This window comes from Carassius gibelio, chromosome A5 (genome assembly GCF_023724105.1).
Source record: "Carassius gibelio isolate Cgi1373 ecotype wild population from Czech Republic chromosome A5, carGib1.2-hapl.c, whole genome shotgun sequence".
Classification (NCBI taxonomy): Eukaryota; Metazoa; Chordata; class Actinopteri; order Cypriniformes; family Cyprinidae; genus Carassius; species Carassius gibelio.
The window spans coordinates 18,534,856-18,559,481 of NC_068375.1; the positions used below are offsets into that span (position 1 = coordinate 18,534,856).

The window sequence follows — 24,626 nt, forward strand, 5'->3', positions numbered from 1 at the left end:
AAAATCATATGTAGCTAGTTATAGTTTGGAGCCAGTATCAGCGCTGATTCATCTGCTATATGATGGCAAGAGAGGCAGCAAAACCAAGATTAAGTTAGGACATGGAGGATGTCTGACATTGGTGATGAAATAAAGGTGATAGAACATTTGCTTATTTGAGGAATAAATGTTGTTGCTGCTCCTGTCTTGGACAATGAAACCCAACACATACAGATGCTACTCTTAGATTCACTGAGTTCAGGAACATTTGATGGAGTCTTTAAGGCCACATTAATGTGCAGCTTTCAACAAATATTTGATATAATAATAATAATATGTATATTTACACTGCCGTTCAGCACCAGTAATATTTTTTAAGACAATTATTTATTTATTCATTTATTTCGTAATAAATGCTGTTCTTTTGAACTATTAATTTGTTAAAGAATCCTGAAAAAAAAGCTTTGTGGTCTCCACAAAATTATTAAGTAAAATGATTATTTTCAACATTGATAATAAGAAATGTTTCTTGACCACCAAATCAACAAGTTAGAATGATTTGTGTAGGAACATGTGACACTGAAGACTGGAGTAATCTTTGGTATTAATATATATATATATATATATATATATATATATATATATATATATATATATATATATATATATATATATATATATATATATATATATATATATATATATATATATGCTACATACACACAAACAGTTACAGTATTTAAAATTGTAATAATATTTCATAACATACATTTTTTTCACAATATTATAGTATTTTTAATAAAATAATAGTAGCCTTGGTGAGGATAAGAGGGCTCCTTTCAAAAACACTAAAAAGTCTTAGCAGCCCAGAGAATTGAATGGTAGTGTATAATACATTGTAATTTATTCTGTTTCATTTTTATTTACTTGAATGGGACAATAAGGAAATGATAACTCACTTTGATGTAAGCCAGGTTAACCTACAAAGAGCAAAAAGAACAATCGCAAAGATCACATTTTGGGATTTTCTTCAGCAGAAAGGGCCAGTTGTCTCCCATTAATTCTCTGTCAGAAAGGAGTTTTCTGGAAGCCTCTTTGTGATAGAAGTTCATGCAAAAGTACGTACTTTAATTGGCACTAAACATGTGGTTTTCACCCCTCTAACTGACTTGGCAAATGCAGACACCACACGTTCTGTAGGCTTCTGTTACCTTTCTTTTCATCTCTGCCTCATGATGGTGTGATGGCACAGAGACGGAGCTTGATTCAGCCACCCATGACAACAGAGGCGTCTCTCCAATCAACAACAGAAAGGTGTAAAACAGTTTGAGTAAAATTAACAGCAAGAAAATAATGAGGCCCTCTGGGTATCCCATCACCCCTTGCTCTCCTCTCCACGATTCCCACCTTTCTCTTGTGATCGTTACCTCTGCGCCTGTCTCCTCACAAAACACACGCTGTGCGTGTTTTTCCACTTTCTCATCTGTCTCTCCCTCTCTCGCTGTCTTCTTTTGCTTCTTCACCAACATCTTCACAAAAAATTCCTCTGCTTCCACGAAGTGTAACTTCTCCAAATTTCTCCTCTTTCGAATTGATCTGCTTAAAAATCTTTTGTTCCTCTTACGCTAACTGTTATACCGCTTTTCTTCTCAGTATTCAGTGCTTTTCTTCTTTTCTTTTTGCATTCATGTTTTGCTGCTTATTATATTTCTGCTGATGACCTTCAAAATGTTCTTTTTGATACAGCAAGTGACGCTCATTGAGGTTTTTGAAGCAATGCTTTTACAGTAAATTGCATATTTTGTTGCCATCAGTGTAGTTTAGCAGGAACAGAGTTTATAAAAGAGCACGAACGCATCTTCTAACATTGTTTAACATTTAAATATAAGCTGTTCAGAAAGGAAATTTCAGAATTTCTGTTGGGTAAACATGTCGATTGTCAATTCAAGCCTTTCTGTGAGACTTCATCTTGATTCATACAACACGGAGCGTGAGTGGGGAGATTTTGGGGTGTGTGGGTCACATGAATCATGGTGCAGGGGCAGATGATGACAAATGGACATTCATCCTCCCTGTCTCTGTCCTTTAGAGGAACTCCCCAGGGGAAAAATGCACTGGAGGCGGGAAGCAGAAGCGAAGCCATTGTGAAGGGGAAGCTGTCAGGCACTTCCTGTTATGAGAGGAAATGCATAAAAATGTGCTTCCTGACCTCCCCCCTCCAACTCCCCCTCACACACACACACACACACACACACACATTGAACTCAGGCTGGGAATCGGACCTTTTTTCTCCTTTCTCCCTTTCATTCTTTCTGTTTGGCAGTAGAAATTGATTCTCAGTCCCTTAAACAACAGTTCAAACTCTCCTCACCGTTACGTGCAGAATGGCGTATTTAAGTCTACACACTCGGCCGTTAGTTTGTCATGCATGACACGATTGGGCTCGCATGATAAGGGTTTTTACACTCCTGTGGTCTACAGGTTCAGGGTTCGAAGAAACAAAATCACAATCGTTATGAACCATCACTTTTTGCAGCTCTCACCACATTGAGGAGGTGTTATAACTGGCATTTTCTGCAATTAGCACGCTGGCTCGCTGAAGGCTCATGTGCTTCACTGATAACAAGGAATGAGATTGTGGAGGCAAGAGAAGCGAGACAACATCACGCTTAAGGCCCTTTTGATCACATTACACCGGCATGTTTCATATATAGTGAATTTTGTATCAAAACACAGGTTTTGGAGACAATGAGCATTGGAAATCATTTGCTTTAAGTGACCAAACGCTATTATGAAGTTCTTTTCATCTGATGAGATGAGTGATGTTCAGCTAATATTCAGTCATCTGATGAGATAAGTGATGTTCAGCTAATATTCGGTCATCTGATCTCCCACAGTAAGGTGACTCTCTTCATGTAAAATAAGCAGCTTCAATTAGTCTACTGTATTTAAGTATTTATACTGCTTTCTTTAGGCTACTGTATTTATCTGATTTGAGTATTTATCTCATGTTGAGGGGACATGGCTTTAAACCGATATCCCACTTTCCCACTAAACTGATTTAACTTAGGTTAGATGATGGTGATGACATGAAAGTGAATAAAAGATGGATTTAGTTTTTCTTGTTGAGTATCTATTTAAGAGCTAACACCTTTAACTTAAATAGGAATATACCTGAACTTGTGTAAATTAATAGCAAAGTGAAATTATAAGGAAACTTTATGGATTTTATGGCCATCAACATGATATAATTGACATTGCAAAAAGCCTCTAATAAAGGATTTGTGAAGTATCTTCAGTATGTGGTGTTAGTGTTTGACTGTGGGTGTTGATGTCACTGGCCACAGTTGTTAGCTTGACCACAGTGATTATTTTAAGTCTTTATATCTCCATCTCTGAGTATGTGTGATACAGCTTCCCCTTTCTGAGAACTGCATCAGATTGCTACGTTTATTTTGGATGTGCGAATCAATGACTGACTTTATTATTTGTTATTCAAATAATCCTAAATTCAAAGTCTGCTCGCCAAACACACTGTTCAGCGTTTTCTTTTCTCAACCTGCTGTCATACCGGAGGTCAAATATATCTAGTGACTGATTTTTGGCGTATTCTTGGCGTATTCTTTTTGTATCTTGTCACACTTGCCAAATCTCCAGAAGCCTCGAGAAGAAACCTCTCAGAACTGCAAAGCCACTCTATAGAGGCTTTCTCAGGAAGCTCATGTTGGCTTTATATAGCAGATAAGAGAGCTGTCAAAACAGCACTTGTGTTATTTAAGTGCCTGTTCAACTTGTCAAAATGATACATAATCAATACACCATAACTTCTCTAATAAAGTATTAGAAATGTGATGATAGAGGATGACCAGTAGAATGAAAATCACTATTATAACTTTTGTAACTTTGATCTCTGAAGGATGAGAGATCACTGTCATATAATCAAACTATAAAAAATGGTGACTGGACATTATTTTGTTTAAGGAGATAGTTCACCTAAAAAATAAAAATCATTTTATCATTTACTCACCATCATATTGCACCAAACCTGCATGACTTTCTTTTTTCTGTGGGGCGCAAATAAAATATTGATTTATTTAGGACCCCACTGAATTTCATTATATGGAGAAATATGTTCTTGAAATAAATGTTTAGTGCTCTGCAGGTCAAAGAAAATCGAATAGGTTTGGAACGACATTTTTGAGAGAACTATATTTAGATTACCTGACAATATAAAATATATCCATATTTTTCATAAGGCTACACAAGCTTAATTTAGACTGTACACATATTTTTTTAGTTTTTGAAACAAAATTTTGTAAGTCATTATTTTTTTTCTTTTTTTTTAATTTAACATACCAGCCTAATAGTTTCACAATGACAGCGTGAGAATTAGCAGCATCAAGAATGTAATACCTTATGCTAACACATGTTAATTTTCTTGCTGATTATCAAGAGAGTAATATACTATTCTGTAATATAATGCACTTTCGTTATGCAATAAATAAAGAGATATAGATTGCCGTGAGGTGCATGGGGACACTTTGGCTACATTTGAAAGAGATGAAGAGTTTAGTGGTTTGGCCTCAAGGTTCCTCCTCTGTCATGAGCTGGGCTTTGCGTGTGTGTGGTTTCTCCAGCGCTGCATTTAAGTCCTCAGGAGACATGAAAGCTCTGAGGTCAGAGAGAGATGCTTCTAATTTAGATCAGAACATGCACCGAGAAGTCATTAACAGCCTCTCAAACACTCTGTGGCACGCTGGCAGCGATGATCTTTGTGCATGAGAGAGTGTGTGCATGTGGTTGTATGTCTGTGCATCTAATAAAAAGTGAATTTGCACAAAGATGTACACGAGGAGAATTTGCCTCCCGTGCAATACAGACAATCTTTATTTTTCTCCCAACTTTGCTTAAGGTGGATATGGTTAACCTTTATCATGGAATAAAATCCTAATCATACAGTTGAACTTTTGTATTAGAGGGGCCAGACAAAGTTGTGTGTTACTGTATTATTCTTAAATGAAAGGTTAACGCATGCTTTTGGAGCACATAGGTTATATTTCGATTATTAAAACTATTTTCTACTCACGAATGCAAGAATAGAAGCAAAAGTGAAAAGTTTTTGGTTAAGGAACAGAATTTTTTAGAAAGAGCTTCAGATGATTTATGAGAGGAAAGAGCTATTACGCTATTGTCTATTTTTCCAGATAATTTGGGAGAGCACAAAGGAAAATAAAGGCAAGCAGACAGAAGGAAAGAAAAGTAACATTGATTTTTGGAAAGAAACGCTGTATTTAGGACAACTCTGGAATATTTAAGAGCATCAAGGCACTGAGCAAACACACATAGAGTCATCCATCTCTGTTTTTATGCCACCAGCCAATGCTTTGTGCTGCGCCGTCTGTACAGCCTGGGACTTGTCTAACCTTTTTTCCCTCTTCTGTATCTCTCTCTAGGTGACGTTTACAAAGAGAAAGTTTGGCCTGATGAAGAAAGCCTATGAGCTGAGCGTGTTGTGTGACTGTGAGATTGCCCTCATCATCTTCAACAGTACCAATAAGCTGTTCCAGTATGCCAGCACAGATATGGACAAAGTGTTGCTCAAATACACTGAGTACAACGAGCCACATGAGAGCAGGACCAACTCCGACATTGTGGAGGTGAGATTCACACACTTACCTGACATTCTCACACTGTCAGCAGGCCGTTCGTTATTATTAAGATTACTGATTATTTTATTTTTTAAATACACTTCTGTTCAAATGTTTGGGGTCAGTCAGTTGATTTTAAAAAATGTTTTTCTTGAAAAAGTCTCTTATGCTCACCAAGGCTGCATTTAGTTGAGTGGTGATGTGAATTCAATACAATTTAAAGTAACCGTTTTCAATATTAATATAAATTCAAATGTCATTTATTCCTGTGATGGCAAAGCTGAATATTCAGCATCATAACTCCAGTCTTCAGTGTTACATGGCCCTTCAGAAATCATTCTGATATGATGATTTGATTCTCAAAGAACCATTTCTTGCTATTTTCAATGTTACAAAACCAAATACTGAAAATATTTTTCCAAATAATGAAATGATTCAAATTTATTTAAAAAAACAAACTGTATTAAAAACAAATCTTACTGACCCCAAATGTTTTAACAATAGTGTTTTCCTTTTTTTCTTTCTATAATTTATTTATTTTTAATTGTTATTATTATTATTTTTTTTTTTTACATTTTTATGACATGTCTGACAAATTGAATGAATATTAATTATTGACCTTATAAACATAATGTAATTTAGTGGCTGAAGGTGTTACATAGGAAATGTCGATTTTGAAAGTCTTGACAGGTGTTTTATGTGTCATGTTTTAATAGACTAAATGTATCATTAACCTGATTTTGACTAGGTCTCCTTGGGCATAGTGTCATTCCACTCTTATTTTCTTAATTGTCCATGGAGACACTCTTTAGACACAAACCCAACTGACAAGCAGTTTTTGGAATCTAACAGAGTTTAGATCATGCAGCAGTCCTCTGATCATAATTATAGAAAAGTACACTAACTGACATCCAGTATCAGGCTATATTTCATTTCACTCTGTTCTTTTTGAATGATGTCTGCATTTTCTCAATCAGCTTAATGCTCCTAAAGTCTCTCAGTCCTTAGAGACACGTTGTCCGTGGGTTCCTGCCATAAACCTGAGGGCCCTGCCAACCTGAGCTATTGTAGCTCAGTCTTAGTCTTAAGGCAAACATCCAAATGTGTGTTACAGAGTGAGCTGGTCACGTAATCTACTTTTCTCAGATGTCACAACACATCTTAAAAACCAAAGGTGACATACGTGGGTTGACAAGGTGGTCCTCTGAAGGACTTAAGGGCTCTAAGACTGTGTGTGTCCTCTTGCCATGCACAACAACATATGAGCAGGTGCGCATCTACAAACAAAGTTAATATCCCAAGATCTATAGCTGAGTTTGTGAAGTGGGTTGATCTCAATTTAAGCGCAATCCAACTCCTTTGCTCTTAGAGTCAGACAGACAAAACATGTTTTTCTGTCTACTTCCTTTTTTTTATTCTGACATACAAATTCCTGGCCACTCTGTGGTCCATCTTCATTTCCGCTGTGTGTACACTTGCCTTAATTTTCTTGCTTACTCCGCAGCGTGATGTTTTTTTTTTTTTTTTTTTTTTTTTTTTTTTTTTATTTACGTATTCAGTAAGTATATTTCATTATGCATATATCTCATAAAGCCAGTGTGGCATTTATATGTAGGTTTTTATTTATTTTTATCTGCTAGGAAATGGCTTTTCTTATATTATTCAGATATCTGTCATAAAGTGTGAAACATGCCCACCATTTGAGACAGATTTAAGGGGTAGATTAAAAGTGTCTGTTAGTCCTTCAGTGCATCAAGGCCCAATTACAAAAATGTACTCCAAGCATGAGCAGCTGTGCGTTGTACTTGAGAAAACACTCAAGTAGATGTAGAGTGCTAGATTTATTGTGATTTATTGCGAAAAGCCATTTATTTTACTATCGGCCATCGGCTGATTGTTCAAAGCCAGCCGATGATCAGGGCTGATTATATCCTGAAAAACATGTCAGACTGCAACTCATCCTGGGGCTGAAGAAAATGTCTGTTAAATTTATGAATGTTAAAAAAAATTACCGTGACAATAACGCATTAACAGTTAAAAATAGCGACATTAAAGCAGGCTCTGTTTGAACTTATGAATCACCCATAGTTAAGCCAGGGTTGCCAGTTCCACAGTTTTTCTCTACACCAAACATTTGTAGTGTGCCTCCCATCCAAAAATTGCAAAGAGCTTTGTGCTTTCTTACTTCTGATAAGAAACAAAGTCTCAGCTTTCAAATCCTGCAAATTTATCAGGGAATTCAAATAATGAATGCCATTTTGACACTTTTAAATGTGGCGTTGTGGCAGATCCCTGTGGTACCTCAGTTCAAGCAGCAGTGCGGAGCGTGAGTCTCTTCCACTTTAATAAGTTATAGCACAAAATAAACATCACAGTATAGCTTACCAAAATGTATTGTGCAATGTTAATCGCTCAATCAGTGTTTCAACCGTGGGAAGATGCCAGTAAAACAGATTGTGAACAGTTTGTCACTTAACATGGCATTTACCTTTTTTAATCCACAGTTCACGGTTCATTAGTTAGCTATAAAACATACATAAAATAAACACTAAAGAGAAGATTTTTTTTTACCTAGAATTATATATGTATGTTTGAATAAATCTGGAAGACTATGTGCAAATGAGTTGTAAACTTACATTCATTGTGGTTAACAGCATTGGTTAGGAGAGATTTATTTTTCCTTAAGAAAAGTAAATATCGGTATCGGTATCGCCAGATATAATTCTGAATAATCGTCTATTCTGTATCGGCAGAGAAATTCAGTAATATTTTTTTACATTGTAGAACAATTTTAGAGTGTTGCACTCTACTTAAAATGCAAGTTCTAAACATCATGGTTTGCTTTGCCACATGAAGACACACTGGGAAAATCAGCACACGCAAACATCGAAGTGGAAATAAAAGAAAGCATGGCGAGTCAAACTGCTTCCATCACCAAGCAACAGCTTTAGTGGAGTTCCTCTCCAATTCGCCAGATTTCGTGTTGGAGAAATCGATTTGAAGGTGGCTAAAATGCTGCTCTAACTAGATTTGTCAACGCTGAAGTGCCGGGCTCCTGCAGGGCCCCGTTTTTCTGCTGCTAGGTTACATCACGGCCAGGGGATGTGGGAGGTAGGAGGTAAAGAGGAACAAAGCAGACTTCCTGTTGTGATGGCAGGATGGGGACGAGGACTTGGGGTGGGCCGGAGGGGTATCAGTGCCATAGTTCAGCTTTGAGCTATGGAGTGTGTGAGAGACATGTTAGACAAACACGTATCGGCTATGGACCGCCTCAAACATGTGCTGTACATACAAAGATTTGGCATTGTTTAAACGGGCTGAAAACATACACACTCCTATAAAAAAAAACACAAATCCGAGCAATCTTTCCTGTCTTTGCCTGGAGTGCCTGTGGGGTGCAGTGGGAGGATAAGGAGAGGCAGGGGAGCTGGGCGCAGCGTGTGGGTGTCTTGAAGAGCAGCCCGCTACATTAGCAATAAAGCTCCATGTAATTAGCATGTCTTTGGTTGATAATTAGTGTTGTTGGGAGAGAGGCAGTGAGAGGCTTGCCCTGCCTCTTTAGCTCTGTTTATGAGAGGCTAGAGGCTCTTCTACCCAGCTCTACTTTCCCTGTTTCTTTCTTTCCGCTGATGCCTTCCGTTTTCATCCATTTTTATCTCTGCTTTCGTAGGTCAGGCCATTTTTCTTTTCTTTTTTTTTTCTCTGAAATGTACACAGTTGTGTTTTACTCAGTTTGGAATTTGCATAATAAAAAATATAAACATGAAAAAACATGCATGGAGAGATGAAGTTGTAGATAGATAAAAAAAAAGATTGCCAAAATAATAATTTTGTTTTGATTTAATTTAAGTACGAGACAAAATGGTGAGAGATTTATAGTTAACTGGGACCGTAAATAATAATAAAAAAAATGGTTCAAACTAATTAACAAGTGTTTTCTTCATTGTGCAAGCTAAGTCACTTACACAGAACATATTTTTTTCAGTTTTTACATGCTCCTCATACCTCAATCGAAGCACCTTTGTTTGACTTATACACTGAGACTCATTAACAGTCTCCTACATCTTAACATCTGGAGCTAGACAAAAGGTGGGAAGGTCCAGATAATTACACTTTAAGTCACGAAAGAAAGAACAAATTACGAGTGCTTTGTCTAAGGTAAAATTATCTAGTTTTATACTAGCAGGGGGGATAAGAAACAAAAACACAACAAAATGGTTTGGTTGTCAAATTGCTCTTACTGGCACAGTTGCAATGCAGCATTTATTTGGCAGGAGATTAAAAACTTAAACAGCCATAGACTTCCCATAATGCACTGTGCCAGACCAGTTTTCCCAGCATGTGTGGAGCATTAGAGCTCAGCTGAGGTGTTTTTTTAACAGCTTATTAAATTTTATATTACCTTAAATTAGTAAATTAATTCATTCTAAAATATAAAATAAACATCATAAAATTATATACATTCATTTTATTTAAAAATGTAAACTAATGAATTCTGTCCAATATTATATATATATAGATGTCTGAATTTATTTATTTTTTATTTTATTTTTATTTTTTGCAGCACAGTTATTAAAAATGTGGTAAAACCGAGAGAGACTGGCATGGCCATGAAAAAAAAAAAAAAAGAAGCACGTTGTGGCTGCATGCTTTACTCATGTCAACACTCCCATCATCACATGGAGCGGTCGTGTGAACAGGACACAAACACTTGAGAGAGAGTTTACCAAACCCATCCCATCACAGATTAGCTTTTTCTGAACAGCCACCTTTTAATCTTCTCTCTCCTCTCACCACCACAACTTCTTAATAAATCGGCAACAGAAAGGAGCGCGTTTAGCCACAAGCGGTCGGGAAACAAACTGAGAGAGAGAGCGACAGCGAGGGAGGCTGGTGATTATTTCCAAAGGTCACACTGTTAATGACTACCTGCTTGGTTAATGAGATTCCACAAAGCTCCCTCACGATGTTTCACCCTCATATGTGTTGCCTTGTGCTGAGACGTGTGAGAAGGGTTGCTGGCATCAGCCTTCTCTCAACTTGCATCTGTTTAAAGTAGAAGGAGAAAGAAAAAAAAAACAAACAGAAGATCAGCACAGGTTCATTAAACCTCTTGGAAAATGCTTAATGTGGACAAGGTACACTAATTAACTGGATTTCATTTTCATTTCTCTTCAGAGTGGCAGTAAATAGTTAATTAAAAGATATTTTCCTCATAAGGACTTTGCACATTAGTAGGCTGCTTCAGTAAAATATTCCCTCAGTTGTCTTTTGAAAAGACTTTCTTTCTTGCTAGTTTGAGTAATTCGAGATCAGAGAGAACATTAGCCTACAGCGATTTTCTCTCAGCGCCAAGACTCAATGACCATTTATTAAACTTACAAAGGCCCGCTATGACATAACACACTGACATAACTGTGTCCTCTTACAAAAAAAACACACATATGATAGAGGGAAATATTTGTGTATCACCATCTACCACTACACACACACACAAACACATATTATTAATGGCTCCTCGCACGAAGAGTCAATAAATTTATTGTAAGTAAACGGAGCGTTGTTCAAGCTCAGTATTTTTGCCAGAATTTGTCATTTAACTCAGAAGAGGCTTTGTCTAGTTAAGAAAATTCAACCCCGTGACAGGCAAGTCAACTGAGGAGAAGAGGAGATTGACAGCGTGTGGACAAAAAACACCTTAAATTGATCAAAAGTGACATTTACACAATGCTGTTCTTTTGATTTTATACTTTTATATTCATCAGGTTGTCCTGAAAGTTCCTGTAAATACCGAAAATCCTTTGAAAATATCAAGCAGTGCAACTGTTTTTGACATTGATAATATTAGAATGCTTTTTGAAGAATAATGTGAAAATTCACAATTCACAGTTTTTACCGTATTTTTGGTTAAATAAATGCAGCCTTTATGGTGAGCATAGGAATTTCAGAAACAGACACACACAAAATATGTGTACATATTAATAAATGAATAAAGATTTAAATATGTATAAATATCACAGAATGATTTGCAGACTGTGAGATCTCAGAAGTCTTCATCTCATCACAAACCAGATTTAAATTTCGACACATCATTGAAAAAGAACTCAAATTTGACACGTGTATGAGACGCCTCCCCAGCCTTCAAAGCAGATCTCATCACTCATCCAGTGAGGAGCAGCACCGGTCCAGAGCATTTTGACCCCACAGCCTTTGATCAACTTGTTGAACTTCTAGCACACGAGTGCTGGATGTCAGCGAGGAGAACTGGGAACATTTGTACTGCCTCACTTTCCCGTTCTCTCCATTGCTCGGTCTAAATCTCTCGTGTTTTCACCACACTTCCCTCTGATTGGAAACAGCTGCAAAGCGTCTACAGCAACACTTTGAAAACGAGTGCATTTCAGATGTGTCCAAATTAGGAGCCCCCTCCCTCTCTCCCTTTCTCCCTCCGTTTGTGTGTGTGTGCGTGCATGAGTTTTTTTTTAGTATCCTTCCCCTAATAAATGTCTCTAAAAAATGGTAGTGGTCTAAAAATAGCATGCTCTGTTGCTAAATTTAGCACTTGGCTTATTGCGCTGGCAAAGCGAATGGAGAAGAATAGGCGTGGAGAGGCAGGGTGAGTAAGCAAGTCTCTATTCATACCAGTGCCTCTAGTGAACCGCTGCCCTTGGACTGCGTCCTCCTCCACCGCCAGACCTGGGGGTGCCTCTAAACATTCGATCCAGCGGATAAAAGCTGTTATTATTTATTTATTTATAAAGACTCTAAAGGATGGTTATATAGCTAGTGAAACAGATTTGAATGACTAGTCCAATGCTTCCATTTTACAGACACGGAATAATGTGCACACACACATATTCACATTTATAGAAAGGGCTGTGATTGTAGATTAAGATTGATATGAATTTATCCGCACATTTTAGATCTAAATGAATGAATGTAAAATAGAAAGTGTGTATTTTAAGTCCCCTTAAGATTTATTATTTTAACTTTTCACTATGTTTTATTTATTTAACTTAATTTAATGCATTGATTAACACTTAAATAATATATTTGTCTGAGAACTTATTTTGTCTTTGTTGATGAATAATGTATTAGTGAATGCTGAAATGAACAATAACATAACAATTCATTATTAACAATAAATGAACAATAAATACTTTAGATTGTTTTATTGTTATTTCATGTTAATGATGCAGTTAATTGTTATTAACAAATTGAATCAAGTCAAGCGTTACCGTTTATTTTTTAATAAATATTACTGCAGTGTGACAAATACATTTCATTTTTAAACGTACAAATATTCATTGTAGTCTCTCGGTTAATATGAGGTAATAATAAAAATGCATAATAAAGCTACATGGATAATAATTCAAACAAAATCATCACAACACATGACATCAGAACTTAAGATAAGGAAACAAGGTTGTCCCCTCTGGCTGTCCCTCTTACTGTCCGTGGAAAATGAGCGATCTATTTCTGTAAGTGGGTGTAGATGGCAGTGTCCCCTCCCACAGGGCCTGAAGGGTGTGGAAACACAAGGTCATGCCAGAGAGGTCAGGTGCCTGCACATTGTTGCTCAAAACCCTCTGCCCCTTCCTGTAATGCAGCTGCATGATAAGAACCCCTACAGACAAAAGCTGATAACTGATGTCTGTGTGTGTGTGTGTGTGCAAGAAAGTGTGTTCACAGCTCGCTGTGTCCAAAAAAAGAATCACAGCCATTTCAATGTGTGTGTGTGTGATAGGTGTCCTTCTGTCTCTCTAGAAATAAAACAAGACATAAAGACATAACCAGCATGTTTCAAATGGAAAGATGGCCATGGTATAAACACCCCTTTATTTAGCTTGACTGAGTGTCTTTGTGTGCATGTATGGGATGCTCCATTAGGTCATATGAATGGCTTGTCTGTCTGTCTTGCTAACAGCCATGGAGAGAGAATATGAGATGACACGCTTTACAGTCATGTACCAGAATCTGAAAAACATGGCACAGCAGAGTATCACATTATTGAAAAGGTAGTAAAAAAGACACGATCATACCATGTTCCCCTAGAGTTGATCATTTAGAATAATGTTTCATTGAGTAACAGCTATACTCTTCAAAACAGCTAGACAGCTTTCGTCTTTCTCTCTGTACTGCTTCACATTATGGATTTATATCGGGAATAGGTTTAATTGTTCAAGTGCCTAAATATAGAGAATTTTAAGTGGATTTAGTCTTTCCCTGTGTTCATCTATTCCAGGATGTAATTAGATGCTCAAGGTATGATATTACTTATCCATTACTTACTGTAAATCATGAAAAATCAAATTTTCCTTGATCGGTTGAGATAAAAGAGTTCATTGTGTCATGAAGACCAGCCGTAACTTTTATAACTGAAAACTTCTTAATGAAAAAAAGATGATTTGTTATAACTAAAGCTGCAAAACAAATAAAATAAAAAGCTTGTTCTTTCTACAGATATCTGAAATCAGACCGATTCTGAACACACACACACACGTGTAAGTTTATACTTAAATCCACTACCATTTAAAAGTTTGAGGCTGTTTTGTTTTTTTCTTCATGTTTTGATGTTAATCTCTTATGCTCATCTAAAATAATATCGATCTAAACTAAAAACAGTAAAAGCAGCAATATTGTGCAAAAATAATACAATTTAAAATGAGTGGTTTCTGTTTTAAAATATTTTAAAATGTATTTTACTGTATTTTATTTTTTTTATCTGAAATTTCAGTCTGAAAACAGCCTGTAAACACACACACACGCACATGCATTTATGATTAATTTTTCCATATTCAGACTTTCAGAGTAGTACAATGGCCATTGGGGGAAAAAAGTATAACATTAGCATTATAAATTGATTTTATAGGGGAAGAAATGTCTGATATGACTCCTACCATTATTTATAACCCATGTAATGACAGCCTATAGTTTTTAATGCTGGAATACAGCCTAGAGGGGGAAGGGCTCAAAGCAAGCAAATTATAGTAAAGCAGCTGGTTTTTATGAGTTAAGAGGTGCCCACTTCCAACAGCTGAAGAGCCTGATGGGTTAGTTCAAAGATAGATGGTCTTCTGCGATGCACCAGCTCACACTACCATTATACTGTACACATACACACAGACAGGCACATATGGAGGCCATGTCCCTTGTCATCTGCATTTGTGTCTCGCTACACAGTTGTAGCATGCTCAAACCACACTTAATGAAACAGTAGCTTCCCTGCTTTCTCTCCAGCCATATGCTTCCAATAAGGTCAAGACAGACTGGCTCTCTCCCTAAAGTTCTGCGCTTGTGTGTTCAACGGGGAGCGGGAGACTCTGCACTCCCCCCAAAAGTAGCATATCAAAGCACAGAGTTTTTAGTTAGGCCATCTGTATTTGGATCATGTGTGTGTCAGTCACTGAACTTCCCTGACCTCCATCCACTCTGTTGAAGCAAGAAGCGTGTGCGACTGTGTGCAGTAATCAACTTCAACTCATTCGCAGCGCACACATGGTGGAGGCGTGACTGCTGAGGTGCATGATGTCATCTCTGTTGGCCAAATGGGACCACCTAGGAGTTAGTGGCTTTATAGTGGAGATGTGTAAGAGAGAAAGAAGTGAAAAAAGAATAAAAACACTTGTACATGTGCTGAGCAAGGAGAGTGACTGAGCGGCCAGAATAGACTTCTGTGTGAAATGAAGTCTTTTTGGTAAACTGCTAACATGATCTATATGAAAACTAATGTAAATGTTCCACTTGAACCTCAAAGTAACAGTGCAAAATTTAGCAAAATGATTGTTAAACCGTTGTTCTCAAGTGAAATGTTTTTTTTATTTTTATAAAAACTTATTTCACGTAAGCACAAATCAAAATAACTTATACACAGCGTTTAATTTACTCTATCTAGTCCTGAGTTGTTATATTTATCATATACATTAACACACTATACATTATTCATATTTAAAAGTTGATCTAACTGTGAAACCCCTAAGGCTGATTCCATTACTTCCAGATTGTTAACTTTTTTCTAGTAAAACAAACAGGTAACTTTGTAAGCACAGAGGTGCATAAGTGCATTAATTTAGCAACTACAATCACAAAAAAAAACATAGTTGAGATTCATGCTTGGCTTGTTACCAATGCAAGACAGTGTAAATGTCAACTGGAAAAAAAGTTTTCAGGATATGCAGCCAGTGGTCAAATATCACAGACAATTATGCTTAGTTAATCGAGGTAAGCAGAATTCTTCATCACACTTAAAATATGATTCATCGTGCAGCCCTACACAGAAGACAGCTTGAATTCAGGGGAGAACAGAATGAAGCTGTGTAATGTTTTTAATTTGTTGTCAGATCGTATAAATAAAGCTTATTACCTGGTCTCGATACGCAGAATATTGAATGTGGGACTTTCTCAACACCTCCTTGCAAACCTGTTAGCTCCATTCCATAGCAGAAATCCTCTTGAAAATAAACCGTGATGGTCTGTCTGGGTCAGAATGCCTCATAAATCTGGCCTGGATTTAACTCGATGTCTAAATGAGCACTGGACACTGTTCAGGTTTTAAAAAGAGGCCGGAGTAAAATGATCAGCAGGGAATTGTCTTTGGCTACTCGAGCTAGAGTTTCTCTGGCTTGATTACAGCTGGAATTGCAAGACCGTTGTTGATATCAGTCCATTATTTAGGCTTCAGCCCAGAGAGGAGGTCTGACAGAAGGAGCCAGGAGGGATGAGAAGTATGAACGTGTTTAATTAGGAGCATACCATTGAAGGAGACATTCCTTCCCACACTTTCCCCTTCCTTGTCTCCTCTGATTCTTGATTCTCAGAAGCTGCTCATCACTCCTCAGCTCTCTATTGACTATCTCTGTGCATTTTAGCTTTTTATCAACCCCCGCCTGGCCATTTTCCACTTTGTCAGATTGATTACTCCTCATCAATAATGTTTAGGAAAGACGATCACACAGCTTTCATCCTGCAGAGCTTTTAAGACATCAGAATGTTCTCACTGTTTGGTCCAAGTACAGGGTCTTTGTTGTCTACTGTATCTTATTTTTAGATAGACAAACTGGAAGCATTAATGTTGCCATTGCTTCTTGCTCTTGGGAAATCAGTTGCATTGGCTGTGTGTTTTGCCTCCCTTCAGAAATGAAGAGCATGGGAGTGTTTATGAGTGAGTCATTATGAACCCATAGGAAGGGGGAAAAAATTCTAATGGGATCTCTTTAAAATCTCATTTGTTTCTCCTTGACAGACATTTTATTAAATGGAGTTCAGACAGTGACTTTTGCTCAAGTCTCCTACTTAGAAACAGACCCCTTAAACTAATGTGGAACAAATGGATCTGTTGTCACTGGTTGACCTTAAAACATCCCAAGTTGTCCACAAGTTGATCAAACAAATGATTAAAAATGTAATGTAATTTAATTTATTTATAAAATGTAAATTGTATGATTATAACATTTATTCATGTATTATTACCTGATTTAACATATAAATTAAATGTATTTTTGTTAACATTATTTAAACATTTTGAGATGAGATCTTTTTTTTTTATTTTATTAGCAATGAGATAAAAATAACTTTGCTTAAATCTACTGGGAAAATGACCCTAGTAATTAAAATATACTCATATTTGCCAAAATGCCGAAGTCTGCAATCAAAAGTTAGTTTTTTTTTTTTCATTAACATTTTACAAGATCACATTATCTGAGTTATAATAATTAATTTTATTACTCTGTACTCTTACTGTATGCGAAATGTCTGCCTTTTTTATTTAAATGAACCTGAAAAAAAAAGCTGATGCTTCAATAACATATAATTGAGACCTCTACTTAGGCTACTGAGCTATGAAAGAGCAACATGTGAGCATTTCTTTTTTTCTCAAAGGAATGAGTGTTTGTTTAGCCATTTATGGTAGTCTTCAGCATACATGCTGTGATTGGATAACTCTTTCCCCTACAGCAGAATGTGTGTGTGTGTGTGTGTGAGAGAGAGAGAGAGAGAGAGAGAGAGAGAGAGAGAGAGAGAGAGAGAGAGAGAGAGAGAGCTGGTGACAGGTGTGGATACTCTGACAGGTGCACATATCTGGAATGAGTGGCGTAGCGGCAGACCTTCAGGGGTTCAGAGCGGCTGCATGCTGGGTCTTAAACTGCATATCCCTGCTCAGCCAGCATGCTCTCCCATCAGCACTCTATAGTCTACTCTGCCTCTTTGCTCTCCGCTGCCTCAGATTGACATCAGCCGCTCTATACCCTAAATATTCCCTCCATCCCATTGCCGAGGCAATACCTGAGATCTGTTGTTAGGGGGCAACCTATCATTTGAAGGCACCAGTTTTATTGAACTCAGAAATTGTTAGTAAATTTCACAAACAATTACAAAGAAACGGTAAAGAAACAAATGTAATGTGAAGTAGAGAAAGTTGATCCACTTTGATGAGACGTCAGACTCCTCAAGAAACTTGTGCTGATAATTACACGAGAGAGTTGAAGGCTTTTTGTGGGTCTGTGGCGCAGCATGTGGCAGTGTGCCTCAAGTTTTTATTTCTTCTTTAACTACACTGAGTGAATACAATGGTGTGTAGTAAATGATTAGTAATTGCAGATGTGGCAGGGTTTTTTTATGTTAAGTGTTAATAGTAAAGTAACATGTCCCAGTTGGCAGACACTCTCTCATAGGACGACGCTTCTGTGAGAGGAAGAACTCATTCCTACTGGAAGGTGGCCATCAGGTGGCTAAGAGAGAAACTGCTGCTTTAAAACATCACCAGAGCCCACAATTCTTTCTTTTACTGTTAAACTGGCTTGTTTGCTTCAGCTTAGCACAACTTTTCAGCTTCATCCCACATTTTTGGTTCATGTTCTTAATAGTTATACCATAAGAATCCTTGTTCCATTATAAGTTCACTGGGTGACTCTGTTAATATATTTGCCACAGCTGTACTGAGGCCGGTTCCACTCTGCTGAAATCACAATTAGAAATGTTTCTCTTTGGTACCCAGACCTGTTTAAATATAAACGTTTGTATTTTAGGTTAGGTGTGTATTACATCAATATAAATAACATGACCTTAAGCAAAGAATCTAAAAGCAAACAAGACTTGAAAGACTTTTAGAAAATAAACCGTCAGCTTGAATTTATTCATTAACAGCCCTTTTAAAGTTTCTGCAGCAGTTGTTCTCAAACTGTGATCTACAAGTTGATTTACTTGCTAATAAATTGACCTTAGTTAGTATGAAATTAAATTATTATTATATTAAATGCATACTTTACCATTCGAAAGTCTGAGGTTGGTGAGAGTTAAAATATTTTTGTAAAATATTGTTGGAATAAATTATAAAAAAAAAAAAAAAAAAAAAATATATATATATATATATATATGTATATATATATATTTTTTTTTTTATGCTCACCAGGCTGCATTTATTTGATAGAATATAAACAATAATATTGTGAGATATTTATGCACTTTAAAGTAATTGTTTTCTTTTTAAATATTTTTTTAAAATGGGATGGCAAAGCAGAATTTTCAGGCTTCAGTCTTTAGTGTCACTTCACTTCACTTTTAGTTATTTATTTATTTTTTGTGTGGAAACTGTGAACTTTTTTTACGATATGTATTCATTTCTTTAAATATATAAATCTTGCTGACCTCAAACTTCTCAGTGATGCTGTATATAACTATACATAACTGTTGTGAGGAAATTTCCCCACAAATTCTGAAGTGGACTCAAAGTTTCAAACTTTAGAAAGTATTCTATTTAATCCTGTCTTGTATGAAACCCATCTCAGGGTCTTTGTGGTGGTTGGTATTTGAACTGTGTGCAAACTTGTATTTACAGACCCTGAGAAAGAAGGGTCTAAATGGCTGCGACAGCCCAGACCCCGACGCAGACGACTCGGTGGGCCACAGCCCAGAGTCAGAGGACAAGTACCGTAAAATCAATGACGACATTGATCTGCACATGATCAGCAGACAGAGGATATGTGTAAGTACCTGCATCTCAGACAAGCCCTCTCACACGTCCTTCTCTTTCTCTCTTTTTCTGTCTCTCCGTGTGCTCTGTCCCGCGCGGGCTTCAGGCGTTGAGCAAGAAGGAGAACAAAGGCGATGAGAGCCTGGAGCTCGATTCTGCTCTCGCTCTCACTCCGCGAACAGAGGAGAAATACAAACAGATTAATGAAGAGTTTGATCTAATGATCAAGACTCAGAAGATCCCTGTAAGTACAGTGAAGAGAGAAGAGGCGAAAAACTAACCGCTCGGTGAAAAAACTAACAAAGATATTTGAAGAAACAAAGCAATTCATTTTAATCTTGATCAAACATTATGTACCATATATAGAACTCATTCAAAGTATATACATACATATATGTATCATGCAGATGTGTGTTTGGCATTTATAATGGCGCTGGAACTGCCTTTGGATGCATGGATGGGAGATAATTGTATTTCTGAGATATGACTAAAACAAGAAAAAGCACAAAGACAATTATTGTAAGAAATACAGTCATATTAACCTCGAGTGTATTTTGTGTGTTGGAAGGCCTTTCACTGATTGGTGTTCAGAAATAGATTCTCTTCATTACATGTCTGAACCTACAGCCTGATTGAAACAAGCTGCTTAATTTGCAGACCTAAGGTGCATGTGCTTTCCTAACTATATGCGTCACAGAATTAGCAGAAATGCAATGTGCTTCACTAATGACAATTTACTGCCTGCCTGTCTGTCTAGTTGTCTGTCTGTCCATCTATCAATCATCTATCTATATATCTTTCTGTCTGTCTGCCAATGCTGTATGGAATAAACAATAATTTCCAGTCAGATGAAAGTCTTCAAATCTAAAAGAAGTTAAGGACGTTTCAAAGCAAAATGCTGATATGCATGTGTGTGGTTAAAGATTTGTCCAGTAAGCTACAGTGTTGTATTGGTTAGGTTTAGGATAATTAGGTTGGGTTGGGTAGAGTGGTAAATGATGGTGGTGAAGATATTGCTCAAAGTGACTGAGTTATATTTTCCCGGTTAGAGAGTGCAGTAGCACAAAGAGGAAGAGTGGCATGATGCAGAAGATGCATAGGCTCACGTACACAAAAAGATTTAAAAATAATCAATCAACTATCAGATTAGAAATTGGTTTAGAGAAAGTCATGAAGCATCAAACAAATGTTTTCAAGCTATTAAAAGGGCCTTGGCGTCTCCGAGACTCCAAAGAGAACATGAGGGTAAAGACGGAAGGGTGAACACCTAACGAAAGTGAAGCTGTGCCCACCAAGACCTGTAATTATTTGGCTGCCTCGAGCCATGATTGCTGTGGCCTTGTGAGTTAATGAAGAATGAAAGAGTGAGAAAGAGCGAGAGGCTCCTCTTCAGTTCCTTTCAGTTGATGCTTTCCCAGATGAGCACTTACAGACCCTCAGGACACGGGGCTATTTTGTCCTCAAAAAAAAAAAAAACATAATATGGAGGAGGAAGGAGTCTCTTCAAGGTTAAGCTTGTGTCTTTTGGAATGATTCGAACAAGAGGATTTACAGAGATTAAGAGAGTTTAGAGTCACCTCGGCTTGTTCATTTATGGTAGATAACAGAGAAAATGGACAGAAATACTGTACCTCTCAGGAGTTCGGAGGATTGATGTCATTGCATGCAACATATTAGTCATAATTCCCCCACTTCTCCTTTGTATTCAGTGTGTTTAAATCTTAGTCATCACCATTATTATTGTAGTTTCATTACTAATTATTATCTTAATGGTATATATATATATATATTGCTTCTGTCTCCAACCAGGCTGTGCCCTCCTCCACCTACGAGATGCCCATCCCCGTGAATAACCAGATTTACCCAGGCAGTCATAACCTGCTTCCACTGGCCCACCACAGCCTGCAGAGAAACAGCATGTCACCCGGGGTCACACACAGACCACCTAGTGCAGGTAAAAACACAATTTGTCTGGAAAAAAAAATGTTTCATTAAAATATAATCACTTTCATTGCTTCTAGAACAACTTTTCTATTCTGCTGATGCAGCCAACACTGAAAATAAAAAGTGAAGTACAAAACGTTGCACAGCTTTTTTTTCAGTGAAAGCCACAGAGGCAAGAAAACAATATATACCATTTTAAAATAATAATAAAAAATACTATTAAAATTACAAATGATATTTTATGTTGGCTTCACATTTTAAATATGTACATGAATAGTGAACTATTACTTATATTTAATTTAATAATCAGCATTCCTCTGTATTTCTAGCCATTCATCCGTTCATCCGTAGCTCCCCGTGGCTGATGTTCGTTTGTTGTCATTGTGTTGTCTTGCTTCATTAGACAGAGTCTCTCACCCACAGCTCTGTCATTAAAACTGCTTTCTCCTGATGCAATCAGCTCTGTATTCCAGCAGCGCTTGGCTAAATATGAGTCTTGGCCCAGCCTGGACGCCTCTGACCACACTTGCTCTCCTGCATGCTTAAAAATAAAAATGTGTCATTTTTCTTGGACACCATGACCGAGCCCATCCAGGCCACATCGCTTCCCCCTCAGAAAAGTGTGCTGAGGTGGAAAAGGACAGTGTTTTGTTCTTCTTAGACAAACACACACAGAGACACGCACACACACGCACGTCTCTGTCACCTTTTATTTGTCTGTTGGTCTCCATCGCTATTAAACGTGCTGGGAGGGAGGAAGATCTCTGTGGCTTGAAGGTGTTGAATAAATGACCCGACAGCTTTAAGAAGGAAGATTTTGTTGTTGAATGTGGATGTCAGTTGTAATGTAGTGACTGAAATCTCTCTCTTTCTGTCTTTCTCTTCACATGTTAGGTGGTCTGATGGGCACCGATCTCTCCACTGGCGTGGGCACCAGTGCTGGTAAGGACGGCATCCCCACATACTACAGTATGTTCCCTCTCCATCACAACTTTTACTCCGCCAATAACAGCACAAATTCTCTTCCAGCTCTGAACTGCCTCACATATTTTCAGCTGAATATTCTGTTTGTATAAGCTGGGCTTGTATTCACAGTCATTGCTTTGCAAACTGTAGTCATTAAGTGAATTAGACTGAACTGGATTGGTTCAAACCCAACAGCCACAGTTTTTCTTTTACTCCCATTCTAGCAAAATAATTTCTTAACAACTTTGTTTTTGTTCAAACATGTGTATCAATCAGCGTATATACTACATTCAAAAGCTTGGTTTTTGAAAGTCACTCAGTCTTTCTGATGCTGCATTTATTTGATCAAAAATACAGCAAGTATCATTATGATATATCTAATTTGATATATTTTAAAATATATACACTTTTACATTTATTATATTTAATAATTGATTTCAAAATATTACTTTCCTATGATAGCAAAGCTGAATTCCCAGTAGCCATTGCTCCAGTCTTCAGTGTCACATGATCTTTCAGAAATCAATAGGCTTTTTTCTTATCATTATCAATTATTGAAATATTCTGATGAATATTTTTTGGAAAACCGTAATACTTTAAAATATATATTATTATTTGATTAATAGAACGTTCAGAAGAACAGCATTTATCTGAAATAGAACTGTTTTGTAAGAATAAAAATGTCTTCACTATAATTTTTATCAGCTAAATGCATCCTTGCTGAATTAAAACTATTAATTTCTTACGAAAAAAATAATAATGATTAAACCTTTTAGTATTAGCATTAAACTTTTTTTTTTTTTTTGATGATGAATTTGTGAGGCTATAGGTGAAATCACATGCTCACACTCTTCTTGTGTGCTCTTTAATATAGTTCATCCCTATAAGCTTTGTAAATATCAGGGTTTTTTATTAGTAAAGAGGTAAACAAGCATATAGGCATTAGCCAGATGCTGCACTGTTTGACCCGTGTCCTCTGTTTGTTTGCTTCAGCTCGTCTGATCATGATGGCACACAACTCTCTTCTCACCCTGTACTTCTGCTTTATGTCTTTTGTAGGATAACAAATAAAACGTACTTGGCCTATTTTACCATCTAGTAGCCCAATTCTTTTGAGAAGTTTGTGTGAGAGTTTCTGTATACAAGAACAATCCACTTGATATACGGTCGCAGTGCTGCTTTGACTTGTGGTTGCCTCAGAGTCTCTGGGTGTGTGTGGACGTCTGTGTATGCATGTCTGCACATCTGTTTGCATCTGCGAAAGTCTGCCGGTCTTAACCACTGACCAGTAAACGGCTTGGATATTTAAAGCGGGACAGTAGATGTTTTGAACTTGGCTTTTGGGTTGCTGGGACACAGCTGGGTAACCTTGTCTGGCCTGGGGTCTATTGTATGAGGGTGAGGGTGAGGTCTGTCAACTGACCTCCTCTCCACACTGTCTGGAAGGCACAAAAGTACCTGTGGCGAGTGGGGCGAGGCCGAGAGGCGTGGGAACGAGGAGTGAGGCCAGGTGTAGCGATTGGAGATGAGCTACACCTGCGCCCCACCGCCGGTCTTGAGTCCCACGTAGGAGATGGAAGGATATAAAACTGGAGTGACGACCGTGAAGGACGAGAGAGGACCAGGCCTGGGACATTATTTTATGTTTGCTTTTTATTTATGCGCACCAGTCGTCCGTGAGGGGCTGGTGCGCCGTTTTGTATTTACTTTTGATTATTAAAATGAGTTTTTGATTGTGCGCCGGTTCCCGCCTCCTTCTTCCCGATGAATATGGAGATTTGTTTATTACAGTACCACTTGTTAGTGTGGCCCTGCTGTCCACGTTCAGGGTCTACCGCCATCAAATATAGCCATTGTGCCGTCTACAGGCTAACACAGGGCGCAGTGTGGAGTTGATGTAGGCCACAACTCTGGAAACAATCGTTGAAGAGAGTCAAACGACACAAACAGCCACCGTTTTAATGGTCTAATAGAGAAAATGACAGGAATATCCATGAGTCTTTTTTCCTCTCTTTAGCCTTAGTAAAAGCTTGATTTCATTTAGTATTTTTCTTGTTTAAAAATGACAGATTTATTTTTTGTATAGTATGTAAAAGTATAAAAATATATATATTTACATTTAT

General features: G+C 37.3%; 1 protein-coding gene across 11 annotated transcripts in view; it reads left to right on the forward strand.

The window, feature by feature from the left end:
• The window catches only part of LOC127999208 (myocyte-specific enhancer factor 2C), a 69,595-nt gene that overhangs the window by 36,201 nt on the left and 8,768 nt on the right, over positions 1-24,626 (forward strand). For 4 of the 11 annotated variants that reach the window (XM_052592167.1, XM_052592171.1, XM_052592166.1 and 1 more), the window contains 4 exons: positions 5,433-5,636; positions 19,459-19,605; positions 21,403-21,547; positions 22,432-22,506. In XM_052592167.1, coding sequence (XP_052448127.1) covers positions 5,433-5,636; positions 19,459-19,605; positions 21,403-21,547; positions 22,432-22,506 — 571 coding nt within the window. Of the gene's footprint in view, positions 1-5,432; positions 5,637-19,458; positions 19,606-19,699; positions 19,838-21,402; positions 21,548-22,431; positions 22,507-24,626 lie in introns of all 11 variants that reach the window. The other 7 variants (XM_052592172.1, XM_052592169.1, XM_052592174.1 and 4 more) reach the window with 4 other exon arrangements.